The sequence below is a fragment of the Mobula birostris genome, chromosome 21, assembly GCF_030028105.1.
Source record: "Mobula birostris isolate sMobBir1 chromosome 21, sMobBir1.hap1, whole genome shotgun sequence".
Classification (NCBI taxonomy): Eukaryota; Metazoa; Chordata; class Chondrichthyes; order Myliobatiformes; family Myliobatidae; genus Mobula; species Mobula birostris.
In genome coordinates, this window is record NC_092390.1 from 62,617,300 (window position 1) to 62,643,935 (window position 26,636).

Consider the following 26,636-nt stretch of genomic DNA (forward strand, 5'->3'; position numbering starts at 1 on the left):
GTGTTCATCAGCAACTTTTATGTATGTTGCTTGAAATTCCAGCATCTGCAGATTTCCTCATGGTTGCAATATCAACTTTGCTGTTTGGCAACGTGGTAAGTTTGAGATCTACCATACTGGCTTCTTTTCCATGATAGCACAATATAAGCGCAAATGACCGCTCTCTTTACAGACAGCAGTCCACCGCTGCCAGTTGAAGATGACCTCAGGTCTTTTAGATTACAGTATCACAGTTTCCAATAGCCTTTAACACCCTTTGTCATTGTCACCCTCTCCTGAGAACAGAGCAGACACCAAAATTCAATTTAATTTGTTCCCATTGACTTGCTAATCTTGTTATCTGTCAATAGACTGTCAAAGGAACCAGAAAGACAAAGAAATCTACCATTTCAGCAGTTTCAGTTAGGAAATAATTTCCTGTTAATGCTATTTTTAGAATTAAATTGTTTTCAGTTCATCTTCATGGTAGTTAATATTTTTACAATAAACATGAAAAAGGTCAATCACAAATATATAAACCACACACTATTGAAGACACAGGAAACTGGAGATCCATGAGTCAGTCCAGGAGAGGGTCAGTAATTTTAAAAGTCTTCAATGTTAGCAGTTCAGAGGATCTGCCTTAAGTCCAGCACATGAGTAACATTAAAAAGAAAGCATGGCAGTGTCTCTGCTTTCTTAGAAGTTTGCACAGATTTGGCATGGCACCTAAAATTTTGACAATCTTCTATCGATACATGGTGGAGAGTATACTGACTGGTTGCATCAGGCCTGGTATAGGAACGCCAATGCCTTTTGAATGGAAAAATCTATAAAACATATTGTATATGGTCCAGTCCATCACAGGTAAAGCCTTGCTGCCATTGAACAAATCTAGAAGGAGTATTGTCGTAGGAAAGCAACATCCATCATCAAAGACCCGCACCATCCAGGCCATGATCTCTTCTTGGTACTGCTGTCTGAAGGACATTCAACAGCTTCAAGTCCCACACCATAAGATTCAGGAACAGGTCTAGCCCCTCAACCATCAGGCTCCTGAACCAGAGTGGATAGCTTCACTCAACTTAACACAGCCCAACCCTGAACTGATTCCACTACCTATGGACTCACTTGCAGGGACTCTACAACAGATATCCTCAATGCTTATTATTTTTTCAGGCTCAAGTTCAGTTTATTGTCATTCAACCATACACACTTATACTGCCAAATGAAACAACGTTCCTCCAGACCAGGGTGTACAACACAATGCATACAGCATAACTCACACACATAACACATGAAGTAATATTATCACAAATAAATTTTAAAATAATAAGGTGCATATATGATACAAATTAAAAACTAAAGAGTATAACACTACTGTCTGTTCATACGTGATGGGACCTTGTTAGCGGCAAGAAGTTTAATAGTCTTATGGCCTGGGGGAAGAAGCTTTTACCCATTGTAACAGCTTCTTGTTCTTCTCCTCCTGCTAGAGTACCACCTGCCTGATGGCATGCCTTTCTGTATTTGCACGATGTTTTTGTCCTTTGCATATTGGTTGTGTGTCCATCTTTGTTTGTGAGCAGTTTTTCATTGATTCTATTATGTTTCTTTGGAAATCTTATGGTGACATACAAATACTTCAGGATTCAAGAGAGGGAATTTGTAGAATGCCTTTGAGATGGTTCTAGAACAGCTTCTGGGCAAACCCACTAGGAGATGGCAATTCCGGATTGGCTGTTATGTAATGGCCTAGATTTGATTAGGTAAAGGAACCCTTAGCAGGCAGTGATCATAACATGTTATTATTCACCCTGCAGCTTGAGAAGGAGAAGCTAAACTTCGATGTATCAGTATTACACCGGAATAAAGGGAACTACAGAGACAAGAGTGAGCAACCGGCCAAAGTGGATTGGAAGGGACACTAACAGGGATGATGGGACCTGGACAACACAAACACCTACATCAGGATGCTGCTCATTGACTATAGCTCAGCATTTAATGCCATCATTCCCACAATCCTGATTGAGAAGTTGTAGAACGTGGGCCTCTGTACCTCCCTCTGCAACTGGATCCTTGACTTCCTAACCAGAAGACCACAATCTGTGGGGATTGGTGATAACATATCCTCCTCACTGATGATCAACACTGGCGCACCTCAGGGGTGTGTGCTTAGCCCACTGCTCTACTCTCTATATACACATGACTGTGTGGCTAGGCATAGCTCAAAAACCATCTATAAATTTGCTGATGATACAACCACTGTTGGTAGAATCTCAGGTGGTGACGAGAGGGCGTACAGGAGTGAGATATGCCAACTAGTGGAATGGTGCCGCAGCAACAACCTGGCAACATCAGTAAGATGAAAGAGCTGATTGTGGAGTTCAGGAAGGGTAAGATGAAGGAACACATACCAATCTTCATAGAGGGATTAGAAATGGAGAGAGTGAGCAGTTTCAAGTTCCTGGGTGTCAAGATCTCTGAGGATCTAACCTGGTCCCAACATATTGATGTAGTTATAAAGAAGGCAAGACAACGGCTATACTTTATTAAGAGTTTGAAGAGATTTGGTATGTCAACAAATACATTCAAAAACTTCTATAGATGTACCGTGGAGAGCATTCTGACAGGCTGCATCACTGTCTGGTATGGAGAGGCTACTGCACAGGACCGAAAGAAGCTGCAGTTGGTTGTAAATCTAGTCAGCTCCATCTTGGGTACTTGCCTACAAAGTACCCAGTTCATCTTTAGGGAGCGGTGTCTCAGAAAGTCAAAGTCCATTATTAAGGACCTCCAGCACACAGGACATGCCCTTTTTTCACTGTTGCCATCAGGTAGGAGATACAGAAGCCTGAAGGCACACACACAGCGATTCAGGAACAGCTTCTTCCCCTCTGCCATCCAATTCCTAAATGGACATTGAGCCCTTGGACACTACCTCACTTTTTTTTAATATACAGTATTTCCATTTTTGCACACTTTTTAAAATCTATTCACTATACATACACTGTAATTGATTTACTTGTTTATTTTGTTTTCTCTGCTAGTTTATGTATTACATTGAACTGCTGCTGCTAAGTTAACAAATTTCACATCACATGCCGGTGATAATAAACCTGATTCTGATTCTAAGAACAGCAATGTGTGGTTTTTTTGGGGAGAAATTTGAAAGGCACAGGAATGATACTTCCAAAGATGAAGAAGTCTTCTAAAGGGAGGATAAAGCATTTGTGGTTGATAAGGAAAGTCAAAGAAAGCATAAAAGAAAAAGTTAAGTCAAATAGTAGGGCAAAAGTTAATGGTAAGGTAGAGGATTGGGAAGCTTTTAAAAACAACAGAAGTCAACTAAACAAAGCTGTAAAGAGAGAAAAGTTGAAGTATGAAGGTACGCCAGCCAATACGATCAAAGTGGATACAAAACATTTTTCAGATATATAAAGAGTAAAAGAGAGACATGAATGTATACCAAACCACTGAAAAGTGATGCTAGAGAGGGAAGAAGAGGAGAAAAAGAAATGGCAGATGAACTTTGCGTCAGTCTTCACTGTGGAAGGCACTAGCAGAATGCCAGAAATACAAGAGTGTTGGGGGCAGAAGTGATTGTTGTTGCTATTACTAAGGAGAAGGTGCTTTGGAAGCTGAAAAGTCTGAAGGTAGATATGTCACTTGGACCAAATGGACTACACCCCAACGTTCTGAAAGAGTTAGCTGAAGAGATTGTGGTGGGATTAGTAATGATCTTTCAGGAATCACTAGATTCTGCAATGGTTCTGGAGGACTGGGGAACTGCAAATGTCACTGCACTCTTTAAGAAGGGAGGAAAGCAGAAAAAAGAAAATTATAGGCCAGTTAGCCCCACTTCTGTGGTTGGAAAGATGTTGGAGACTATTATTATGGATGAGGTTTCACAGTACTTGGAGGCACATGATAAAATAGGCCAAAGTTACTGTGTTTTTGATAAAGAAGAGCCTTCCAATCTATCACAATGCAGTTTCCATTCCAGGCAGTGATGGAGCTTGTTAGGATACTCTCTACAACACAGCTGTAGAATGATCTGAGAATGGATGTGCGAAGTCCAACTCTTTTCAGCCTATTCAGAAAGCAGAGGCAGTGCTGAGCTTTCTGAACTATGTAGGATGTATTCTGGGACCATGAGGGATTCTGTGTGATGCGCACTCCCAGTTGTTTGAAATTCTTGTAGTTTCCATAATAATAAAATTACATAAATAATAATAAATTTATTTTGAACTTTGAAAACTATGGGGTATCAAGTGATAATAAGTGGATAAGAGAATTCAACAATATGCTTTCATGTAACTGTCAAGCTCAATAGGAATTACTCAATATGAGTTGCTTCATCATGCCAAGATAACAACTTGATTACAATAGATTCATGACTCCTGAATATTTGTTATATTTACACCAAAATATGAAATATTCAGCCTTTATTACATGCTAAACCCTATTGACATCAATGGGTCTGGGGTTGAGAGGGTGAACAGCTTTAAGTTCCTCGATATAAACATCACCGAGGATCTCATGTGGTCTGTACACACCGACTGTGTGGTGAAAAAGGCACAACAGCGCCTCTTTCACCTCAGACAGTCGAAAAAGTTTGGTCTGGGCCTCCAAATCCTAAGAACTTTCTATAGGGGCACAATTGACTGGCTGCATCACTGCCTGGTATGGGGACTGTACTTCCCTCAATCGCAGGACTCTGCAGAGAGTGGTGCAGACAGCCCAGTGCATCTGCAGATGTGAATTTCCCACTATTCAGGACATTTACAAAGACAGGTCTGTAAAAAGGGCCTGAAGGATCATTGGGGACCCCAAGTTACCCCAACCACAAACTGTTCCAGCTGTTACCATCAGGAATCCGTACCATAGCATAAAAGCCAGGACCAACAGACTCCAGGACAGCTTCTTCCACCAGGCCATCAGACTGATTAACTCATGCTGACACAACTGTATTTATATGTTATATTGGCTGTCCTGTTGTACATACTATTTATTACAAATTACTATAAATTGCACATTGCACATTTAGACAGAGATGTTACGTAAAGATTTTTACTCCTCATGCATATGAAGAATGTAAGTAATAAAGTCAATTCAATTTAGTTCAATTCTGAAAATGCTAGAAATCTTGAGCAACGCTCACAAAATGCTGGAGGAACTCAGCAGGTCAGGCAACATCTATGGAGAGGAATGAACAGCCAACCACTTAGACTGTGACTCTGATGAAGGTTCTCAGCCTGAAATGTCAAATGTATTTAAGTTATTTATTTATTGAGATACAGTGCCAAACAGGCCCTTCGAGCCATGCCACTCAGCAATCTCCCAGTTTAATCCGAGCCTAATCACGGGACAAATTACAATGACCAATTAACCCACCAACCAGTAGGTCTTTGGATCATGGGAGGAAACTGGAGCAGAGGAAAAAGTACAATCTCTTTACAGGCAGTGGCAGGAATTGAACCTGAGTCACCAGTACTATAAAGCATAATACTAACCACTACGCCACCATGCCACCCCATTTCATTTCCCTCTATAGACGCTGCCTAGCCTGCTGAGTTCCTCCAGCATTTTGTGTGTGTAACACATCTACATGGCCACTTCAGCACAGAGCCGGCACGGTCTTTCAGGTTGTGAGTGGTTCTCCCAGATCTTATTGTCACAGAACTGCCGAGTATAGAAGCTTTTGCTGACCACTTTGCCCATCTACATTAATACCATTTAATCAAAGCCCTCCAACCCAGTGCAAATGCATTCTTTCTGCAGTGTGGTGCCCAGAGGTGCACTCAGTACTCTGAGTATGGCCTAACCAGTAACATTGCAACATAACGTTATCAACCTTTATATTCTATGCCACAAGCAATCTGCTGGAGAAGTTCAGAGGATCAAGCAGTACCTGTGGGTAGACAGGAATTGTTGACATTTTCGGACTTCATGAAAAGTTTTGACCCAAAATGGCAACAATTCTTTTTCACCCACAATTGCCATTCAAGCTGCTGAATTCCTCCAGGCCAATTTTGGTCCAGATTCCAGCATCTGCAGTCTATTGTGTCTTTAAATTCGCTGCCCTGACCTCATTGACATTTTGGGTCAAAACCTTGCATGAAGTCCTAAAATGAAGGTAAGTGTGCCATATGCCTTCTTCCACTCTTACTACTGTAAAATAACAGTATATGGCATTATATTTCTTAAACTCATATTCTTACTTCAATTCTAAACATCATGAATTACCTCAATTCTAAAGAATGGTCAACGCTCAGCTGAAAGGCTGAAGAAGGGCTATAAGGATCAGATGAAGAATGCTTTAGGGAAGTGCAAGATCAGACCTGAGGATCTGGAGGAGGTTGCTGCTGTCCGTACCGCTTGGCGACAGCTGTGTAGGGACGGGGTTCGTATTCTGGAGATGGAAAGAACAACCAGAAGACAGCAGAAGAGAGTCAGGAGAAATGCAGCCATGGTTGCCACCACTACCACATATACATGTCCCACCTGCAATAGAGCTTGTGGCTCCGGGATGGGACTGTATAGTCATCGAAGATCTCATGGTTAAAGGAGTGGACGTCGTCATCGGATTTCGATGGACACCCAAAGAAACATTATGAATTACCTCAATTCTAAACATCATGACCCAGTTGTGCAACCCAGCCTGGAAACCAGCTACCCGGTACGTCCCTTATAACTTTAATGAGCACTCCTTGTAAACTAATCCACTTATTGGTTCCAGTTAGACTACATAAAAGCATCCACCCACCTTATTTGGAAATGAGCAGCTGCAAACAACAACAGTTTGCGTTTAGGTGATAAGCACACACAAAATACTGGAGGAAACCAGCAGCTCAGGCAACAACTATGGCAATGAATAAACAGTCAACATTTCGGGCTGGGATCCTTTATTAGGGTTGGAAAGTAAGGGGAAAATGCCAGAATAATAATGGGCAGGGGATAAAATGAATTTTAAAAACTAAAAGTGAATCAAAAGAATAAAAATGAATACTGGTGTTAATATCAGGTGTAAACATGCTTAAGAAGTCCAAGTTTCTACAATAGTCATTTCTACTAACATTTTGGAATGGAGGCTGTTTTTCAAATTGTTGAAACACTGGGAAGAATTTTTGCAGCAGTTTTCCCATCATTCTTCGAGATCATCGAGAAAACTGGAATTAACAGGTGTTTTTGAACACTTACACAATTTCTTTGAAGGTTTAATTAAAGTTTAATAATGAGAGCCTTTGTGGAACAATTGAGCTTTCTGGGTGCTTTTCAAGACTCAGCTTGATTAATGGGAAAAGAACATGAATGAAAGTTTACCACTAGATCTTTTCCTCCCACAAATGATGCTTGACACACTGAGTTCCTTGGATCCATGGAGCCCTTGCAGAATGGTATTAGCCCATGACATAAAAAAGGTTGGAAACCCCTGCTCCAGCAGATGGTCGCTCCAGTTGGAAATTAGGAAAAGGATATCACCAGATTCCCTTCTGGTCAGTGAAGGGTCACCTGAAGACAGGTGACCACAGATTCATTCCCCACATTAATGACTCTTTCTTTCCATCACTCTAACAGGACACACTTCCTCCACCTACATTCCCATTACCCACTGTTATGACTTCCTCACAAATCAATTTCTGGTTTTATTTTATAGCACTTTGTGAATTACTAGTAGTTTTGTAGATATTTTAGAAGATATTTTGTAGATATTTTAAGATTCCACCAATTTCTCTAATAAAAAAAAATTGTGGGACTGATTACCACATTCCACTCATCATAAAACCATGAGACACAGGAGCAGAATTAGGCCATCTGGCCCATCGAGTCTGCTCTGCCATTCAATCATGGCTGATCGTTTTTTTAATCTCCTCCTCAACCCCCATTCCCAGCCTTCTCCCCTTAACCTTTGATACCATGTCCAATTACGAACCTATCAATCTCTGCCTTAAATACATCCAATGACCTGGCCTCCACATCTGCATGTGGCAACAAATTCCACAAATCATGTTATGTCATTACTCAATTGCAGATAAGTCTGTATCATAATCTGGTAAATGAACAGACATTGAGCATATAATGTTCACTCTCTTCAGTTCAAAATAAAAGCAAAAATGAAAACAAAGTGAGTAGACGATGTTCTGAAACTCAACTAGTCATTTTGTTTTCGATCCCTCTAATTTTCAAACACAAGTCGAATCTGGAAAAGTTGTAGCTTGAGGTCAATGGCAGTACCAGTCATAGTAAAGGAAGGAATGGATTTCAGTTTTTTGGGACACATTGGGATCAGTACATTTTGGTACAATTAAGTGGCATTAGCCGAGGTTCCATAAAAATAGTTAAAAAGTGTAAAAAAAGACAAATCCCTAGCGCAGATAATGGACTGCCTCTATACTGCCTCCGACTGCATCCTCCAAACCTTCATTTTCATTGCAGCATTCAAGATAATTGTCAATACCTTCTTAATTCTTGACTAGTTGAACTACTGAAATCAATTAATTTTCACACCCAGCTGTTTCTGTCATCTTCAAGCCTGAATGCTCACTGACACTGATATTGTCTTCTTAAAATAGTACAAAATAATCCCAAGGTTTTTCATACAAATCTTACTTGAGATAAAAAACCCACCCTCAAGCCAAAGGTTCCCATTTCAATTTCCCCTGCTAAATGCAACGATAAAATAGACTCTTGGCCTTTCAAATTATCTTGCTATTATCATACATATTATCATGTACCTGGGGTGTATGGGGTGTCAGGGAGGGGTAGCACCTCTGGTGGGCAAACATGTCGTGTCCTTTTCAAGCAACACACATAAAAAATACTGGTGAATGCAGAAGGCCAGGCAGCATGTATAGCAGGAGGTACAGTCGACGTTTCAGGCCGAGACCCTTCCTTCTGTTTGGTCCTTTTCAAGGGGGTTAGTCCACCTTTGGTCCCCACCTGGCACTCAGCTCTCACCTGTGGCTCCCCGTAGCTGTTTGCATGCGACAACGGTCACACCCCAGGCAATGGCTTCGACAAGCCGGCTAAACCAGGTGAAGGTAGCCGACGGGTCTCAAACCCTCGGTGAGATAGGGAGTTGTCTCTCCCAGCATGTGAAGGCAGACTTGGCGGATTGAGTGGACAAGAACAATGGAAGGTCCAACGGTCAAGAAGGCAGTCACTGCAAGCGTCGTGGAACGTGTAGATCAGGACAAGACACAGAAGACGTCCTGGTCATCCACTGCGCCTGGTCCCATCTCCAGCGTCTCGACTCTTGTCTTGCCACTGGATCCAGATGGGAATTGGGAAGAGAGAGTGAGGCTGATGCTGTGCAACTCTCCCTCACTTAAATCTAAATCAAGTGCTAGTTTTGACACCATCATAATGGTGTCGAGGTTCTCATTGACGTTGATGATGGACGAACACATCATGTACCTGCTCTGCTTGTTTCAGTAGCTTTTACACATAATTCTGCATTGTTACTACTTTACATTATTCTAGCTCAATGCACTGTGTAATGATCTGATCTGTATAAACATATGCAAACAAGCTTTTCACTGTACCTTGATACCTGTGACAATAATAAATCAATAAACAAATAAAATAAACACTGTCCTCCAACAAAAGAGTTCTGGGTGGAATCCTGGAAAGCACAAATGACTTCCCATACCTGAGGGTTTCACCTCAGCAAAGGTAGACATCCACGACTGAGTTTTCTGCCACCTTAAATGCACCAACATTGCCTTCAGTTGATTGTATTTGAAGATCAGATCTCAGACCTGGCAAAAGCAAACCCTGCCTTTCCTTATGTTTCTAAGACTTGATTTCCTGCAGCAGAGTCTTCAAGGCACTGGACAGAAGCCACACTGCCTCTGCAAAGTCTTCTAAAGTCATAGAAAGAACAAGTAAGCTAATGTTGGTGACCCCTCTAAAAAAAGCCCTAATTATATTCAGTTGACTCTGTTGGCTGGCCTCACTAATTGCATGCTCAATACCAAGCTCATAAAATTGACACACTATTCCGAACTCTGTCATGGGAAGAGATTACCAGATGGATAAACTAGGTATGTGCTCAAAGCTCATCAAGGAGAAATACGACAGTTACTCTTGAGAATCTTTGAACCATGACTACTCAAACCGGAAATGGAACATTTGGTATGATATTGATAACCACAACATTAGGAGCACATAAATGTTCAGCCTAAATGGTAAAAGGAATGGACCAACTCATAAACTATCCACACAGCTCATCAGGCACCTCCTGTTCATTGGTGGAAGAGGTTGTGGATCACTCATTGGCTTCATCTGCCACTTAGAACCCACAAAATTACAGTGGAAGCAAATCATCATCATTCCTGAGAGACTGCCCAAGTAAAAGCACTAATGTTTGACTAAAGAGGAGGTATTAACATAGGCTTTTAAGAACAATGTTTTCTGAGAGATGTAAGGAAGTGATGAGGATTGGGGAGGAGTGTTCAGGCCCATGACAGCTGAAGATACAGGATACAAGGTTGGTTAATGTAAATTCTAGTACACAGTGTAAAGAAGAGTAATGCAAGTTCTCTTGAAGTTGATACCATCTCCTTTGCCTTGTTGACATCGAGAAAGAGGTTACTTGCCAGGAACTAGGCCTTGAGCTCTTCTAGCTCCTCTCTGTCAGCCACCTCATCATTGTTAGTGATGAGCTTCTCCACTATCATCTTATCAAAATGGTTGACGAAGTGATTACTCGGGTGTTTGGCCATGAAGTCATGATTGTGCAGAGTGAACAGCAGTGGGCTCAGCACAAAGTCCTGGAGGCCATCCGTGTTGATGATGATCGGGAGGGAGGAACAGTTTGTGTATCGTGACTCTCTGGGGTCAGTTTGTTAGAAAGTCCAACACCCAGCTGCACAGTGGTGTATTTAGACCAAGGAGAAGGAGAGTGGTACAATCAGAAATAAAATGACAGCATTGAGTTCAAAGGTATTAAGAAAGGAGTGGTATCATTTAAAAATGGGCCAACTTGCCTCACCCAGAACTGCTTGGATTGTCTGTCTGAGTCTTTGCATAACAACAGCTCATTGATTAATGAGAAAGTATATATTGCAGTAATTGCCATTAAAATTGCATGTTGGGTGTCGGAGTGAAGATACAAAGGAGGTGAAAGGCGCTCCTTCCCTCCGCTAGCCTGAATTTATTTATTTCTGAAGTGAATAAGCAGGGACAGGGAGCATTCACAGGACTGCAGTAATGAGCAACTTCTCATCAAGGTAATAAGCTAATAATACCCACAGAATGACAGAGTGGCTTACCCAACCATTTTGTTAAAGAATGATGTTGATAATCCCAAGAGAAAATGTATCAAAAAGATCTGATCTCATCCTGCTAATTTACTACTGAGCCATAAAACACGCTGATTTTCAACCTTAAGAGAAAAAGAGTATTGTTGAAACATAATCCCTCACAAAATATATAAAATTGTAGAACCCACCATTCTTATTCTTAATATTGAAGGATTGTAGGAAAAATTGAAAAGCAAAATTAAACAATATAAGATAGATGTTTTGCTTTATTTCTGCAATGTATAGGTTGATTGGAGAAACCTACTATTATTTACTGTGCTTCCTTGATGCTATTTTGTTAACAATCCATTTTTGAAAACTCATCCTGTTAGGTGAAAATGCTAAGGATACTGAAAGCAGGCATTCAATGCATGAAATCTTTTGAAAGGATTCAATTCTAAACATGTCACTATGGTGTAAATGCGTTATTTTAAAAATATTTTATTTTGATTTTCCAATAAGTTATAAAGCAGAAAAGACCTTGGAACAATTAAGCATTTGAGATACATGGCCCATTCCCTATGTACTTCAAGCTCTGTTTACAATAACACTGATTTCCCTTTTACATTCTCTGCTTTCAATCTATGGAGCTGGGATACAGTAGGCAACTGAGAAAACAGGCTTCTTCAAATACCGCTGATTCCATCAATTATTACATTTCTCCTGCAACAAATGGGTCCACTGCTTTTCGTCTCTCCAAAGAGCAGGAGAAGGTAGAGCTAGGGTATCCTTCAATTTCCCACTCTTCCCAATAGTGTGAAATACTAATTCACATGATGGAATGGGAAGGTCTGAGGGGGCTACTCCTTCCTTTCTCAGGGTTAACTAGTAACATTAGACTCTGCAATTTCAGCAGGAAACCACATCCTTTTCAATATGATATCTTCTCTTCAGGTTCTCAAGAACCTCACTGCACCTTTCTTTAGTTCTTCACATATAGAATGGAATCAACAACGGATCACATTACATTTGCCTAAGTGAGTGTGATTAATGACAGGATCAAAGAAACAGGATAAGTTCTGTTCCAAACTACCTCAGTAATAATATCTTTCGAATTCCAAGGATGATGTTTCTACCATAATTAGGAAGTGGAAGGATGGTTTAGTAAATTTGCTGATGACACAAAGATCAGGGGTGCTGTGGATAGTGCAAAGAGCTGTCAGAAATTACAGCGGGACATCAATAGGATGTAAAACCAGGTTGAGAAGTGGCAGATGGAGTTCAACCCCGATAAGTGTGAGGTGGTTCATTTTGGTAGGTCAAATATGATGGCAGAATATAGTATTAATAGTAAGACTCTTGGCAGTGTGGAGGATCAGAGGAATCTTGGGGTCCGAGTCCAGACGACACTCAAAACTGCTGCGCAGGTTGACTCTGTGGTTAAGAAAGCATATGGTGCATTGGCCTTCATCAACTGTGGGATTGAGTTTAGGAGCCGAGAGGTAATGTTGCAGCTGTGTAGTTCCCTGGTCAGACCCCACTTGGAGTACTGTGCTCAGTTCTGGTTGCCTCACTACAGGAAGGATGTGGAAACCATAGAAAGGTGCAGGATTGTTACAAGGATGTTGCCTGGATTGGGGAGCATGCCTTATGAGAATAGGTTGAGTGAACTTGGCCTTTTCTCCTTGGAGCGACAGAGGATGAGAGGTGACCTGATAGAGGTATATAAGATGATGAGAGGCATTGATCGTGTAGCTAGTCAGAGGCTTTTTCCCAGGGCTGGAATGGCTAGTGTAAGCCTTAGGCTCGCTCAGCTCATGTTCACCTTGGGGAAAGTGGCCTTTAGTCCCACCAAACTGAGTAATCAAGTTTGTGTGGATGCTGTGTAATGTTCCCCAGTACAAACCTACAATGCAAAAATCAGACAGTACTCAATAAGTGATTAAATGATTACACTTTATAAATCTTACTGTGACAATGTGGTTAGTAGAGAAACAAAATACGAAAGAAAAAGGCGCCACTTTATTTGGTTTTAAACAGTCTGTGCACAAATAAATACGTTGGAGTTCACAGAACAAGGTCTCCTTTCCACCGATCAATCTCCTCCGAGCTCCGGCGACCCTCGGCTGCGACCACCCCCAGCGGTCTATCAGAGCGCTCCACACGCACTTTTCCTCTTCTCCTCTCCTCGATGAAAGTCTGCGAACCAGCTTGGTTTCCTGACATACTTGGTTGAATAACATGTCCCCCCATTGGTTAGTTCCCTGTTATCTGTAGTTATAACCCAAACATCACAGCCACAGAAAAACCCATTACCTCAGCAGTTAACATTACAGAGAAACCATTTTATTATAACACTGCAGAGAAGCCATTTTATTAGGGTTAGCAGCTAGCATGAAAGAGAATCCCTGACACTAGCACGAGAGGGCACAGTTTTAAGGTGCTTGGAAGTATGTACTGAGGAGATGTCAGGGGTAAGTTTTTTAAGCAGAGAGTGGTGAGTGCGTGGAATGGGCTGCTGGCGACAGTTGTGAGGCAGATATGATAGGGTCTTTTAAGAGACTCCTGGATAGGTACATGGAGTTTAGAAAAATAGAGGGCTATGGGTAACCTTAGATAATTTCTAAGTAAGTACATGTTCGGCACAGCATTGTGGGCCGAAGGGCCTGTATTGTGCCAGAGTTTTCTCATCTGTATGCCTTACAAAAAAAAAGAATCCAAGTCAAAAGTGACATTCCATCCATTTGATTGCATTGGTCTCAATTAAGCAGGAGTCCATCAGCAGCCTCACAGTGGCAACCACTAGCAAATAGCTAGCATTTGTTCACATACTGTCCTGGACTTCCTGACCAAGTGGTATTGGGGATTTCTTAGATGCTGTCTGCTAATGTTCAGGGCTGCAGGGAATGTGACCTTAAATCTGACAGTAGACCCATTCAGCAAAATCTTAGGACCTGCACTATCCCCTCAAAGGGACTCAGCAAGTCTCCTTCCTTTACCACTGTGTATGAATATGTTGAACAACTTAATCACTGGTTCTTTCCTGGTTGCCTCATTACAGGAAGGATGTGGAAGCTTTAGAGAGCGTGCAGAGGAGATTTACCAGGATTCTGCCTGGATTAGAGAACATGTCTCATGAGGATAGTTTGAGCCAGCTAGGCCTCTTCTCTTTGGAGTGAAGGAGGATGAGAGGTGTGACTTGTTAGAGGTGTACAAGATGATAAGAGGCATAAGATAGTCAGTACATGTTTCCCAAGGCAGCAAAGGCTAATACGAGGAGCATAATTTTAAGGTGATTGAAGGAAAGTATAGCGGTGATGCCAGACAGGGTTTTTACACGGAGAGTGATAGGTGCATGGAATGGACTACCATAGAAAGGGAGGGAGTTGCAGGTAGGTGTTGGTAGATATAAATACATTAGGGACAATTAACAGACACTTAGTTAGGCACATGGATGAAAGAAAAATGGAGAGCTAGGTTAGATGGATCTTGGAGTAGGTTAAAAGGTTGACACAACATCATGGGCTGAAGGGCCTGTACTGTGCTGTGTGGTTCAATGTTCTGAGTAGTACTATACAGGTCTCATTGTAACACCAATCATCCAACATGCCATTCTCCTTTGGAAAAAAGAAACAGATAGGGAAGAATGAGCTTTCTGCTAAGTGTGCCAAATACTCTATCAGTAACTACTGTACATTGTACATTAGGAAATTATTATATCACACTTTAAGAAACAAACATAAATCTGCAATGAAAGTTAATTCAAATAATTTCAAGGCCAGGTACTTGTAACAACTTGACTATTTTTAACTATTGCCAATTATTGGTACAGATGGAAACTTGTTCCTTGGGCTATAATTGTTCATATCTTTAAAAATGTTTGAAAATATATTTAACTACTTTGCTCCAATATTAATATTGATCTTTTTTACAATGGACTGTATTGATTTGAGTGATTGAAGGAAATACAAATATGAAAGGATAGGGCTAGTCCAGGATAGATGAAAACATATGTTTCCTATTAATTGAGGTGTGTGGACTGAGGGCCGTAGTTACCAAACTGAATGTAGACCTAGTCAAGAAAACACAATTGAATTGAATTAGAAACATAGAAATATAGAAAACCTATAGCACAATACAGGCCCTTCGGCCCAAAATGCCGTGCCGAACATGTCCTTACTTTAGAAATTACCTAGGGTTACCCATAGCCCTCTATTTTTCTAAGCATGTACCTATCCAGGTGTCTCTTAAGAGATCCTATCATATCTGCCTCCACTACCATTGCCGGCAGCCCATTCCACGCACTCACCACTCTCTGCGTAAAAAGTTATCCCTGACATCTCCTCTGTACCTGCTTCCAAGCACCTTAAAACTGTGCCCTCTGGTGTCAGCCATTTCAGCCCTGGGAAAAAGCCTCTGACTATCCACATGACTGATGCCTCTCATTGAATTGAAATGACTTTATTTCTTACATGCTTCACATACATGAGGAGTAAGAAAATTGTTACGTTATGTCTCTGTCTAAATGTGCAATGTGCAATCATAGTAATTTATAATAATTTAAATAAATAGAACAGTCAATGTAACATAGAAATACACTCAAATCAGTCTGATGGCCTGGTGGAAGAAGCTGTCCCGGAGCCTGTTGGTCCTGGCTTTTACGCTGTAGTACCGTTTCCTGGATGGTAGCAGCTGAAACAGTTTGTGGCTGGGGTGACTGGGGTCCCCAGTGATACTTCGGGCCCTTTTACACACCTGTCTTTGTAAATGTCCTGAATCATGGGAAGTTCTCAACTGCAGGTGCGCTGGGCTGTCCACACCACTCTCTTCAGGGTCCTGTGATTAAGGGAGGCACAGTTCCCATACCAGGCAGTGATGCAGCCAGTCAGGATGCTCTCAATTATGCCCCTGTAGAAAGTTCTTAGGATTTGGGGGCCCATACCAAACTCCCTCAATCATCTGACGTGAAGGAGGTGCTGTTGTGCCTTTTTCACCGCACAGCTGGTGTGTACAGACCACGTGAGGTCCGCAGTGATGCGGATGCCGAGGAACCTAAAGCTGTTAACCCTCTCAACCCCAGATCCATTGATGTCAATAGGGGTTAGCCCGTCTCCATTCCCCCTGTAATCCACAACCAGCTCCTTTGTTGATTTGACATTGAGGGAGAGGTTGTCTTCTTAATAACACTGTGTCAGGGAGATGACTTCTTCCCTGTAGGCCACTTCGTTATTGTTTGAGATGAGGCCAATCAATGCAGTGTTATCAGCAAATTTAATTAGCAGATTAGAATTGTGGATGGCGACACGGTCATGGGTAAAGGAGAGGACTTAGTACACAGCCCTGAGGGGCACCTGTGTTGAGAGTCAGAGGGCTGGAGGTGAGGGAGCCCACTCTTACCATCTGCCGGCGATCTAACAGGAAGTCCAGGATCCAAATGCACAAGGCAGGGTCAAGGCTGAGGTCTCTGAGCTTCCTGTTGAGCCTGGACGGAATTATGGTGTTGAATGCTGAACTGTCCAATAGCAGCATTCTCACATAAGCATCCTTCTTCTCCAGATGTGTAAGGACAGTGTGTAGAGCAGTGGCTATTGCGTCATCTGTTGATTGGTTGTGTCGGTAGGTAATCTGTAGAGGATCCAGCTTGGGTGGTTGCAAGCTGCAGATGTAACCTTTGACTAGCCTCTCAAAGCATTTGCTTATTATTGAGGTGAGTGCAAAAGGACGCCAGTCGTTCAGGCATGTTACCTTGGTCTTTTTTGGTACAGGGACAATGGTGGATAATTTGATGCAGGAGGGCACTCAACACATGAGAGAGAGAGATTAAAAATATCCGTAAACAATGACCTTCACCCAGGGATTGTGAGACTATGAAAATTAGAGGGAAGAAAAAATGAATAAATTTTAGGCAGTTGCCAATATGGATTAGTTGGGCTGAAACACCTATTTCTATGCTGTAATTTCCTGTGTTTTTTTTTGAACAGTCATGTTTTTATGTATCAACAAAGATTACCTTTATTTGTCACATGTACATTAACATATAATGGTGTGTTATTTTGCATCAATGACCAACACAGTCTAAGTTTTGTGCTGGGGCAGTCCACAAGGGTTGGCACACTTCTGCTGCTAACATTGCATGCCGACGACTCAATAACCCTAATCATACATCTCTTCTGAATGTGGGAAGAACCCTACACGATCATGGGGAGAATGTAGAAACTCCTTACAGACAGTAGTGGGAATTGAACCCCGAGTGGTGATTTCTGGCACTACTGTGCTCCCCTCGCAGAATATAGCTGAACCCTCATTAAATAGCTCCAAAAAATGTGTGTGATACTTCTGCAACTTCTGTCACTAAGCACCTGTTAGAAGAAAACCTTACTCTCATTTTTAAATCCTCTTTCAAAGCAAAGAAAGTGTTCAATAATACGTACATTGTAAAACAGTTCACGTTCCAGGCCTTCCCTGGTAATGCTCTTCAACTCTTCTTCTGCTGCATTGATGACTGCATTGGTGCTGTTTCATGCATCCATGCTGAGCTTGATAATTTCATCAATTTTGCATTCAACTTCCACCATGTCCTTAAGTTCACGGTCCATTTCTGACACCTCCCTCCCCTCTCTTGATCTCTCTGTCTCTATCTCCGGAGACAAAACTGTTTACCAACATCTTTTATAAACCTACCAATTCCCATGGCAATCTTGACTATACTTCTTCCCACCCTATCTTCTGTAAAAATGTGATTCCCTTATCTCAGATCCTTCGTCTCTGCTGCATCTATTCCTAGGGTGAGGCTTTTATTTCCAGGACATCAGAGATACCCTCCTTCCTCAAAGAACGAGGTTTCCCTTCCTCCACTATTGATGCTGCCCTCACCTGCATCTCCTCCATTTCCCAGACATCTGCGCTCATCCCATTTCCCCACTGCCTTGAGGATAGAGTTCCTCTTGTCCTAACCCACCACCCACGAGCCTCTGCATCCAACAAATCACTCTCTGCAACTTCAGCCATCTCCAAAGAGATCCTACCAGCAAACACATCTTTACATACCACCCCCCACCCCACCCCACCTGCTACATCTGCCAATTCACCCCTCCCTCACCTCCATTCAGGGCCGTAAATAGTCTTCCAGGTGAGGCAACACTTCACCTGTACAACTGTTGGGGGTCAATGCTCCCAATGCGGCCTTCTCTACATCATAAGTTAGAAGACCACTTTGACAAGCACCACTGCTACATTTGCCAGATGAGGAATTTCCCAGTGGTTAGCCATTTTAGTTCCACTTCCCATTCTGACACACTGGTCCATGGCCTCCTCTTGCTCCATGAAGAGGACACCCTCAGGGTGGAGGAGCAACACTTCACAATCTGTCTTAGTAGCCTCCAATCTGAAGGCATAAATATTGATTTCTCCTTCAGGTAATTTTTTCCCTTCCCCTTCCTCTTCTATTCCCCACCCTTACTCCTCTCAACTCCCCCGGTACTCTTCTTCCTTCCCTTTTTCCCATGGTCTAGGTTCCTCTCCAGCCCTAGGTTCCTTTCCCACCCACCTGGCTTCACCAATCACCTTCTAGCAATCCTCCCTCCTCTCTCCCACACTCCCACCTTTTTATTCTGGCATTTTTCCCCTTCCTTTCCAGTCCTGATGAAGGGTCTCAGCCTGAAATGTCGACTGTTTATTCATTTCCATAGATGCTGCCTGACTCTTGAGCTCCTCCAGCATTTTGTGTGTGTTGCTCTGCATTTCCAGCATCTGCAGAATTTGTGTTTGGAGTTTACTGATGGTTTCCAGTCCAAGCTCTCACTAATCTCCAGTATATCTTCAACATGAAACTCACAAATGCATCTGATTTCAGCCATCTATGGCCAGTGTCATTGATTTTTCGTAATGGATAAGGGCTTTTAGCAAATCATGTTGCAGCTGTGAGTGTCATCTATCATAGTGCAATGTTGCACCGCCTGGGTTGCTGCCAGCACCTGTCACATTCCTCTAATTGAACACTTGGATTAAATGAATTGCCATTGATTTTGTGACCATTGGAGAAGAGACGGTAATGTCTCTGGGATAAATTTGACTATCCAATAAGCTTGGGAGATAGGCACAGCACATTTATAATGTATCTTCATCTCCTTCTGTTGTCCTCACTGTAGAATCTGTCCGCTCTTTTTTGATAGACTTCTTTAGCAGCTACTCACACTTACCCTACCCTCAGCACCACCTGCAAGTTAGATCAATGACTGACCCGCTCACCAATTCAGTGCAAGTTAAGATAGTGACTTCAGCTTATGTTTGAATGAGATGTCAGAACCATGTCATTAGAGCTACCTGATGCTTGCATCAAAAATGCTGGTTTTCAGAAATGTCATCTCTTGCAAATGAATTTCAACAATATTATATGATGACATAAAGAATGAGCTAACTGCTGTGTGAAAGTAGCAGGGAGGGACCTTTGGTACAAGTGTGTTTAGTGCTGATACAATATTATGTCATTAGAGCAGCATTTTTGATGCAAGCAGCAGGTGGCTCTGATGACACGGTTCTGACATCTCATTCAAATGTAAGATGAAGCCACTATCTTAACTTCCACTGAGTTGGTGGGCGAGTCAGTCGCTGATCTGACTTGCAGGTGATGGTGAGGGTAGGGTAAGTGTGAAGTGTGAGTAGCTGCTGAAGAGGTCACATTCTGCACATCCTTTGGCTCCACACATTGAACTGGAGGAGAATGCTATCAAAAAAGAGCAGACAAATTCTTTAGTGAGAGCAACAGCACTGGTAAATTATGGCCCTATTCTAAGTGCAATTTTTATTACTGTAAACCACCTCCTGCCCCATCTCATGGGACCCATCCATTAAAGGTCATCGATCAAGGATAGTAAATGCCTGAATTTCTGATTTTCTTGCTGGCAGGCGATTTTTCACCCACACTAGCCACAGAGATTGATAGAACCCCTACCACAAAGCACATGTTCTATTACTACATGATTTCCCTGAAATCTCCAATTCCTTTCAGCTTGATTAGGAACCACACTCCTTGTCTACTTTCTCTCCAAAAACTCAGAACGCTAAACTCTACTCCTTTAACATTTCTGAGTACTGATTTTCCTGGAGAAGTGACTTAAGTCAGCCTTACACTGAAGCAATGCTACATTATTTGCCTGGTTTCCAAATTATATTTTCTAGTATCCTTACTAATATAGCACCCCACCCCAACAGCTTAAAGCCCTTCACATTTGCTCTCTAGGATTTCTTTAGTCATTACTGAATTTACTTATTATTTATTGTTTTCAAAGTCACTTCTATTAAAAAAGGAATAAATTCTTTGATCAACATTTTGAAGACAAACAAGAAATTTATTTAAAATGCAATCAGAATCAGATTCAACAAACAAGAGAAAATCTGCAGATGCTAGAACTCCAAGCAACACACACAAAATGCTGGCGGAACTCAGCAGACCAGGCAGCATCTATGGAAAAGAGTATAGTCGACGTTTTGGGCTGAAATCCTTCAGCAGGACTGGAGAAAAAAAGCTGAAGAGTAGATTTAAAAGTTGGGGAGGGCAAGAGAAACACAAGGCGATAGGTGAAACTTGAAGGGAGAGGGATAATGTAAAGAGCTGGGAAGTTGATTGGTGAAACAGACGGGTGGCTGTGGAAAAAAGAAAAGGGGGAAGGAGCACTACAGGGAGGCAATGGGCAGGCAAGGAGATCAGGTGAATGGAGGAAAAGGGAATGGGAAATGGTGAAGGAGAAGGGGTGGCAATTACCTGAAGTTCAAGAAATTGATGTTCATGCCATGAGGTTGGAGGCTACCCAAAAGGAATGTGAGGTGCTGTTTCTCCAACCTAAGTGTGGCCTCATCATGACAGTGAGGAGACCATGGATAAACATATTGGAATGGGAATGGGAAGTTGAATTAAAATGGGTGGCCACTGGGAGATCCCGCTTTTTCTGGCGGAGAAATCAAGAATCAAGTTTAATATCACTGGCATATGTTGTGAAATTTATTGTCTTGCGACAGCGGTACATTGCAATACATAATAATAAAAACTATAAATTGCAATAAGAAATATATACAGTAACTATATAAAAAAATTAAGTCATGCAGAAAGAGAGGAAAAAATACTGAGGTGGTGTTTATAGGTTCATTGTCCATTCAGAAATCTTTTGGCTTCGGGGAAGAAGCTGTTTCTGAACCATTGAGTGTGTGTCTTCAGGCTCCTGTACCTTCTCCTTGATGATCAAATGCGCATTGGTCAACTAAAAGCATCATATTTGTTTTAATATTATGATTATTGCAATAGTTTCCTCATGTTGAAAGCAATGGAGAAGAGACTTGTTTCTGGACCGGATCTGCAGTAAGTGCTTTCCATTTTCAGCACGTTCGATGCACATACTCCGAGGTGGTGTTGAGTTTGCTGAATTGACTTTGTGTCAGGGGAATACAATGAATCAACAATGGTAACGTTCAAGACTGATGACCCTTATTAACAGCAGCACAAAGTGACCTTCACAGTAGAGGAGGCGAATTTCATAGAATATTCAGAAAATACAGCACAGAAACAGATCTTTTTGACCCACCACTTCCATGCTGATCATGATGTCTATTTATTCTAATCCCATTTGTCTGAATTAAGACCGTAAGAATATAAGACATAGGAGAAGAATTAGGCCATTTGGCCCATTGAGTCTGACACACTGTTTTATCACGACTGATCTACTTCCCTCTCAAACTTATTCTCCTGCCTTCTCTCTGTATTCACCACCACCTGGCTAAAGAAATTCCTCCTCACCTCAGTTCTATTCTTAGGCTGAGCTTTCTCATCCTAGAGTTTTTCTTGTCCAAAAACCCATGCAAGTAATTTTCAAATGTTGGGATAATAACTGCCTCCATTATGAATTACCCTAGATACTGGCAGCTCATTCCAGATATTCATCACCCTCTCTATGAAACGCATACCCCCTCAAATCTTCTTTAAATTTCTCCCCCCTCACCTGAAACCTGTGCCCTCTAGATCTAGAGCAATAAATAATTTGGGGGCAGAACTCAGCGAGTCAAGCAGCATCTATGAGGGGAAAGAATTGTCAACATTTTCAGTTGAAACCATGCATTGGGTCTAAATCAAGATCTCTATATCTGACTCCCCTGACCTTGGATAAAGATTCTATCTACACTACCTGTGGCTCCCATAATTTTAATCATCTTTATAAAGTCGCCTCAGTCTTTTACACCCCAGTGAAAATGAACTCAACCAATCCTCTCTTTCTTTATAACTACAGCCCTTCATTCCAGACAACAGCCTGGTAAATTGCTCTGAACTCTCTTCATTGTTATCACATCGTTCTTGTAGTGTGGTAAAGAGAACTGTTCACACCACTCTAAGTGTAGTCTAATCAATCTATTGTACAACTGCAACATAATGTTCCAAATCTTATACTAGGAAGGAAAACATACCAAATGCTATTTTTAATACTTGTCCAATTGTGCTGCCATTTTCAGGAAGCAAGGGATTTGCATGACGAGGTCTCGCTGTACGTCAATACTCCTAAGGTTCCTGTCATTTATTTTATACATTTTACCAGAATTTGACCCCTAAAAGTGGATTATCTCACATTTATTTGGGCTAAATTCCATCTGCCGCTGCTCAGTCCAACTTTTCAATCTCCCCCTGCATCCTTGGATAATCTTCATTATGTATGGGCTCGTCAATTTGCATGTCTACAAATGTACAAATTGTAACCTGTAATTCTCATCCAAGATACTTATATACAGTACAAAATGAATTGTGAAAATCTGATAAACATTTGTAGCTTCTTAAAAGCAAATGGTAGCTTGCAAGAGTCAACAGTTTTTCTCTAACATGGGAGACATGTATGCAGCTGATTTGAAGCTAACCTTTAACCTATAATAAAGGGACAAATAAACTGAAAGGTTTTTCCTCTCTGCAAAGGAAAACTATTGGAAATTTTGTGAGTGAAGATAATTAGTTACAGTCATAGCATCATTCAATGATTTAGGGTGGAACTAGGCCTTTTGGTGCAGAGGTTGCACTAACCATCAAACAGACATTTACATTAATCACATATCAATCCCATTATTTAATTTGTAAGTTGTTTCTAGCTATGCTCATGACATCACATGCCATCATGGGCAGAACATACAAACTCCTCACAGGTGGCGCTGGAATTGAATCCCAAACTCTGGAACACCCCAAGCTGTAAAAGCGTTGCGCTAACCACTACACTAACTAATCTCAGGGGTATAAGACTTGTCATGTGTCCTTTTGGACAAAAATATTTGGATAGGACACTATCCTACTGTTACCAGGCTCCTTAAGGAACCTCTCATACCCTGAAAGATGAACTCCTGATCACCCAATTTACTTCAATATGGCCCTTACTGACCACTTCCTGTGTAACTGCAACACTTTGTTCTGCCTTTCTGCTACCTCTATGTACTAGTGTATGGAATGATATCTGGGTGACATGCATTTATAAGCTTTACATTTTGTCTTAGTACAATGACAATAATAAATGAATTCTCTGTTCCCAACACATAATGGCCTTTGCATGGTCAGATCCCTCCATCCTCCTTAGTTCTGAGTAAATCACAACAATACTCAACTCTGTGCTTACTGGATGGGCACTACACAATGGATATGCTCAAAACCCCTTTAAAAATATAGACCAGTGCCAGTCCATGACAGAGGTGCATGGTATAAATAAAAAGCCTTATCACGAGCACACTGAGAATCTGTGCAATTGACAGAGGAAGAGCACCACCTCACAAATTACCCACTCTCACACTCCATTAAGCACCTTCTGCCCCAGTTTTGGAAAACTATGGTTCCTGTGATCTTTTCATTAGCCACCTCAGAGTCCACAAATCTGACATAGGAAGTCATCCTGAGGAGAAAAATACTTTCTGATCAACAAACATATAAGTGGACCTGTATCTGAAGATTGACGGAAAGCCACGCCTAAGTCTTTGGAATTTGGCATGTAGGATTATATACACACTTACTGCTCAGTGATGCTGTGTTGCAGCAAGAGAGTGCAGGATGACCACTGCACCAAGATTGCTGTGATCACTATGACAAATGCAAATCAATAAACATGGTCATGTAATAATAAAATCATTACAACAGCAGCATTATGTAACTCAAAAGGAACATATACTTGATCTTTTTAATAGTCCAAAATAAATTGCAAAGTCTATTAAAATATTATTTCCTTTCAGTTATTACTGGACTATAATTATTTCTCTAACCTTTCAAAGGGAGGAATAACATTGAAGTATTAAGGGAAATTAAAGTATATGAAGCTATTTTCCTCTATTTTAATCTTTGTTTTTAGTACTCCTTCCTGAATATTCACTATGGTTTCAATCTTTCAACATCAGCTGTTAATGTGAAACACTTCTAGAGTACGGACAAATTCATCAGGTCTTGGGAACTATTTCTTTAAGTGCAATTGCATCCTTTCAGGTCTTCAGTAGAAGTCATGGCGTCTAGACATTGATGTAAAACAGCCCTATGTATCTCTGGAGACTAAATATCAAACAGAAAGCTTTCCTTGTTAGCACGGTCTAATAATATCACAATTGTAAAGATGATTAACATAGTAAGTGTAAAAGTTAAAATGAACACACTTAGGATTTCTTGAACATTTTCAAGAGATTATTACTAAATGTCCTTTTGACTTCCAGCTTCATTTACCATGTACCTGTAACATTTATTCTGGAGATCAACATTATTTAGGTAGAATTAAAAGAATGCCCTACCAAAAACAATCTTGTTGCAAATTTGTATTAGTTTTATTTAGAATTTACTTTAATGTAAGCTTATTTAAAATCTATTATTACCATAAACAATACACAGAGGAGCAATGCTGAAATCTTAACCATTATATTTTACTAAATAAAAGCAAACAAATGATTTTCATTAGAAAAAGTATTATTTGAGATTATAGTATACATTATCTTAAAGGTGGATTGGCTTCACTCTGGCTCTTAAAATTAAAGGCCCACAGTAAGAAACTAAAAAGAGGAAGGCCAGATGAAAAGATTGTGCCACAGGGTTTCTTCACCTGGAACAAATCAGTTATTGTAACCTTATGCGGCATTGAATCCCACAAGTCCACATCCATGTGACTATTACAATGGCTGGGCTCTGCATTGAAGCCAGAGACACTTAACAGGATATTACAGGCAGTCACGATCCTACACCTATATATATAAAAGACTTGCAGTGAAAGAAAAAGGCAGCAAGTACTGTTATGTTCCTGATAGTAATTTCAGATCACGGCAGCATAGTTTAAATTGACAACAGTACAATCCCTCTTACCTGCAATCTGGCCTTCTGTCACAGACTCCCTCTCAGACATTGTAGTGAATCCAGACAAAAAATCTGCAGTGCTTAAAACCTTTTAACCATTAGACTGACAGAAGCTCTAGCTCACTGTGCACTCTCTGCCATTGAAAATTTGCAGTCAAGCTGCAGTTTGTGCCTAATCTTTTCTTTTAGCTCTCCGTCTTTAACTAAGGGTCCTTCAATTTAGTGAAGCCTCAGTATTTGACCCTCCCCCCTATGTTAAAAAGGCCTTCCTATTGAAATTAGCCCAAACATAAAGGAAGAAATGAGCTGCTTGCAGTGTTGTGCCTCATGTTTCTGCAGAGCTCCGCCTCTCTGATATGATCATACTCAGTGTCAGCACTAGCAGGGAAGGGCTTTCCATCCTGCGGTAAATGACCATGCAGCGGCAGTAACAATCTGCCAAAATGGCCCACAGCAAGGAAAGCAATTAAAATCTCCAAGTAACTTCACAGGCCTGATCTGATTATGCTTAATGCTTCAGGGTTTCATTATTCAATGTTATATTTGCTCATTTTACTTCATTTTGTCTATGAAACACAAACAGGCATGATGTAGCAACTTATTGATCTTGCTAATCTTTTTAAAATCAATAGTGAGTGCTGTATGCGACGCAGGAACAATCGCTGCTGATATTAAGTCCTCTGCAGGAAATAGAAGTGTTGTATACTCAACTGCTCTCTGCCTCTTATGCCCTTACTTCAGCGTTGCCATCCCTCGCTATCCTGGATAATATACTGAGCATTCATTTCATGTTTCATTGGGGTTCCACTCTAAATTGTCATGTCATGGTAGCATTGTGGTTAGCGTGATGCTATTACAGTTGGGGGTGCTAGGTGCATTGGAGTTCAGAGTTCAATCTGTAAGGAGTCTGTACACTCTCCCTGTGGTGTTTTCTCTGGGTGCCCTAGTTTCCTCCCACAGTCCAAAGATGAACCAATTAGTAGGTTAATTGGTCATTGTAAATCGTCCTGTGATTAGGCTAGAGTTAAACCAAGGGTTGCCGGGTGGTGTGGCTCTAAGGGCCAGAAAGGCCTATTCCA

The 26,636-nt window shown here is 41.2% G+C and overlaps 1 protein-coding gene across 2 annotated transcripts in view; it reads right to left on the reverse strand.

Annotated features, from left to right (window-relative positions):
* hspa12a (heat shock protein 12A) overlaps window positions 1-25,890 on the reverse strand; it is a 109,640-nt gene extending 83,750 nt beyond the window's left edge. For both annotated transcript variants that reach the window (XM_072239614.1, XM_072239613.1), the window contains exon 1: window positions 25,567-25,890. In XM_072239614.1, coding sequence (XP_072095715.1) covers window positions 25,567-25,606 — 40 coding nt within the window. In that variant the 5' untranslated portion in view covers window positions 25,607-25,890. The remainder of the gene's footprint in view (window positions 1-25,566) is intronic.
* Between the last annotated feature and the right edge of the window lie 746 nt (window positions 25,891-26,636).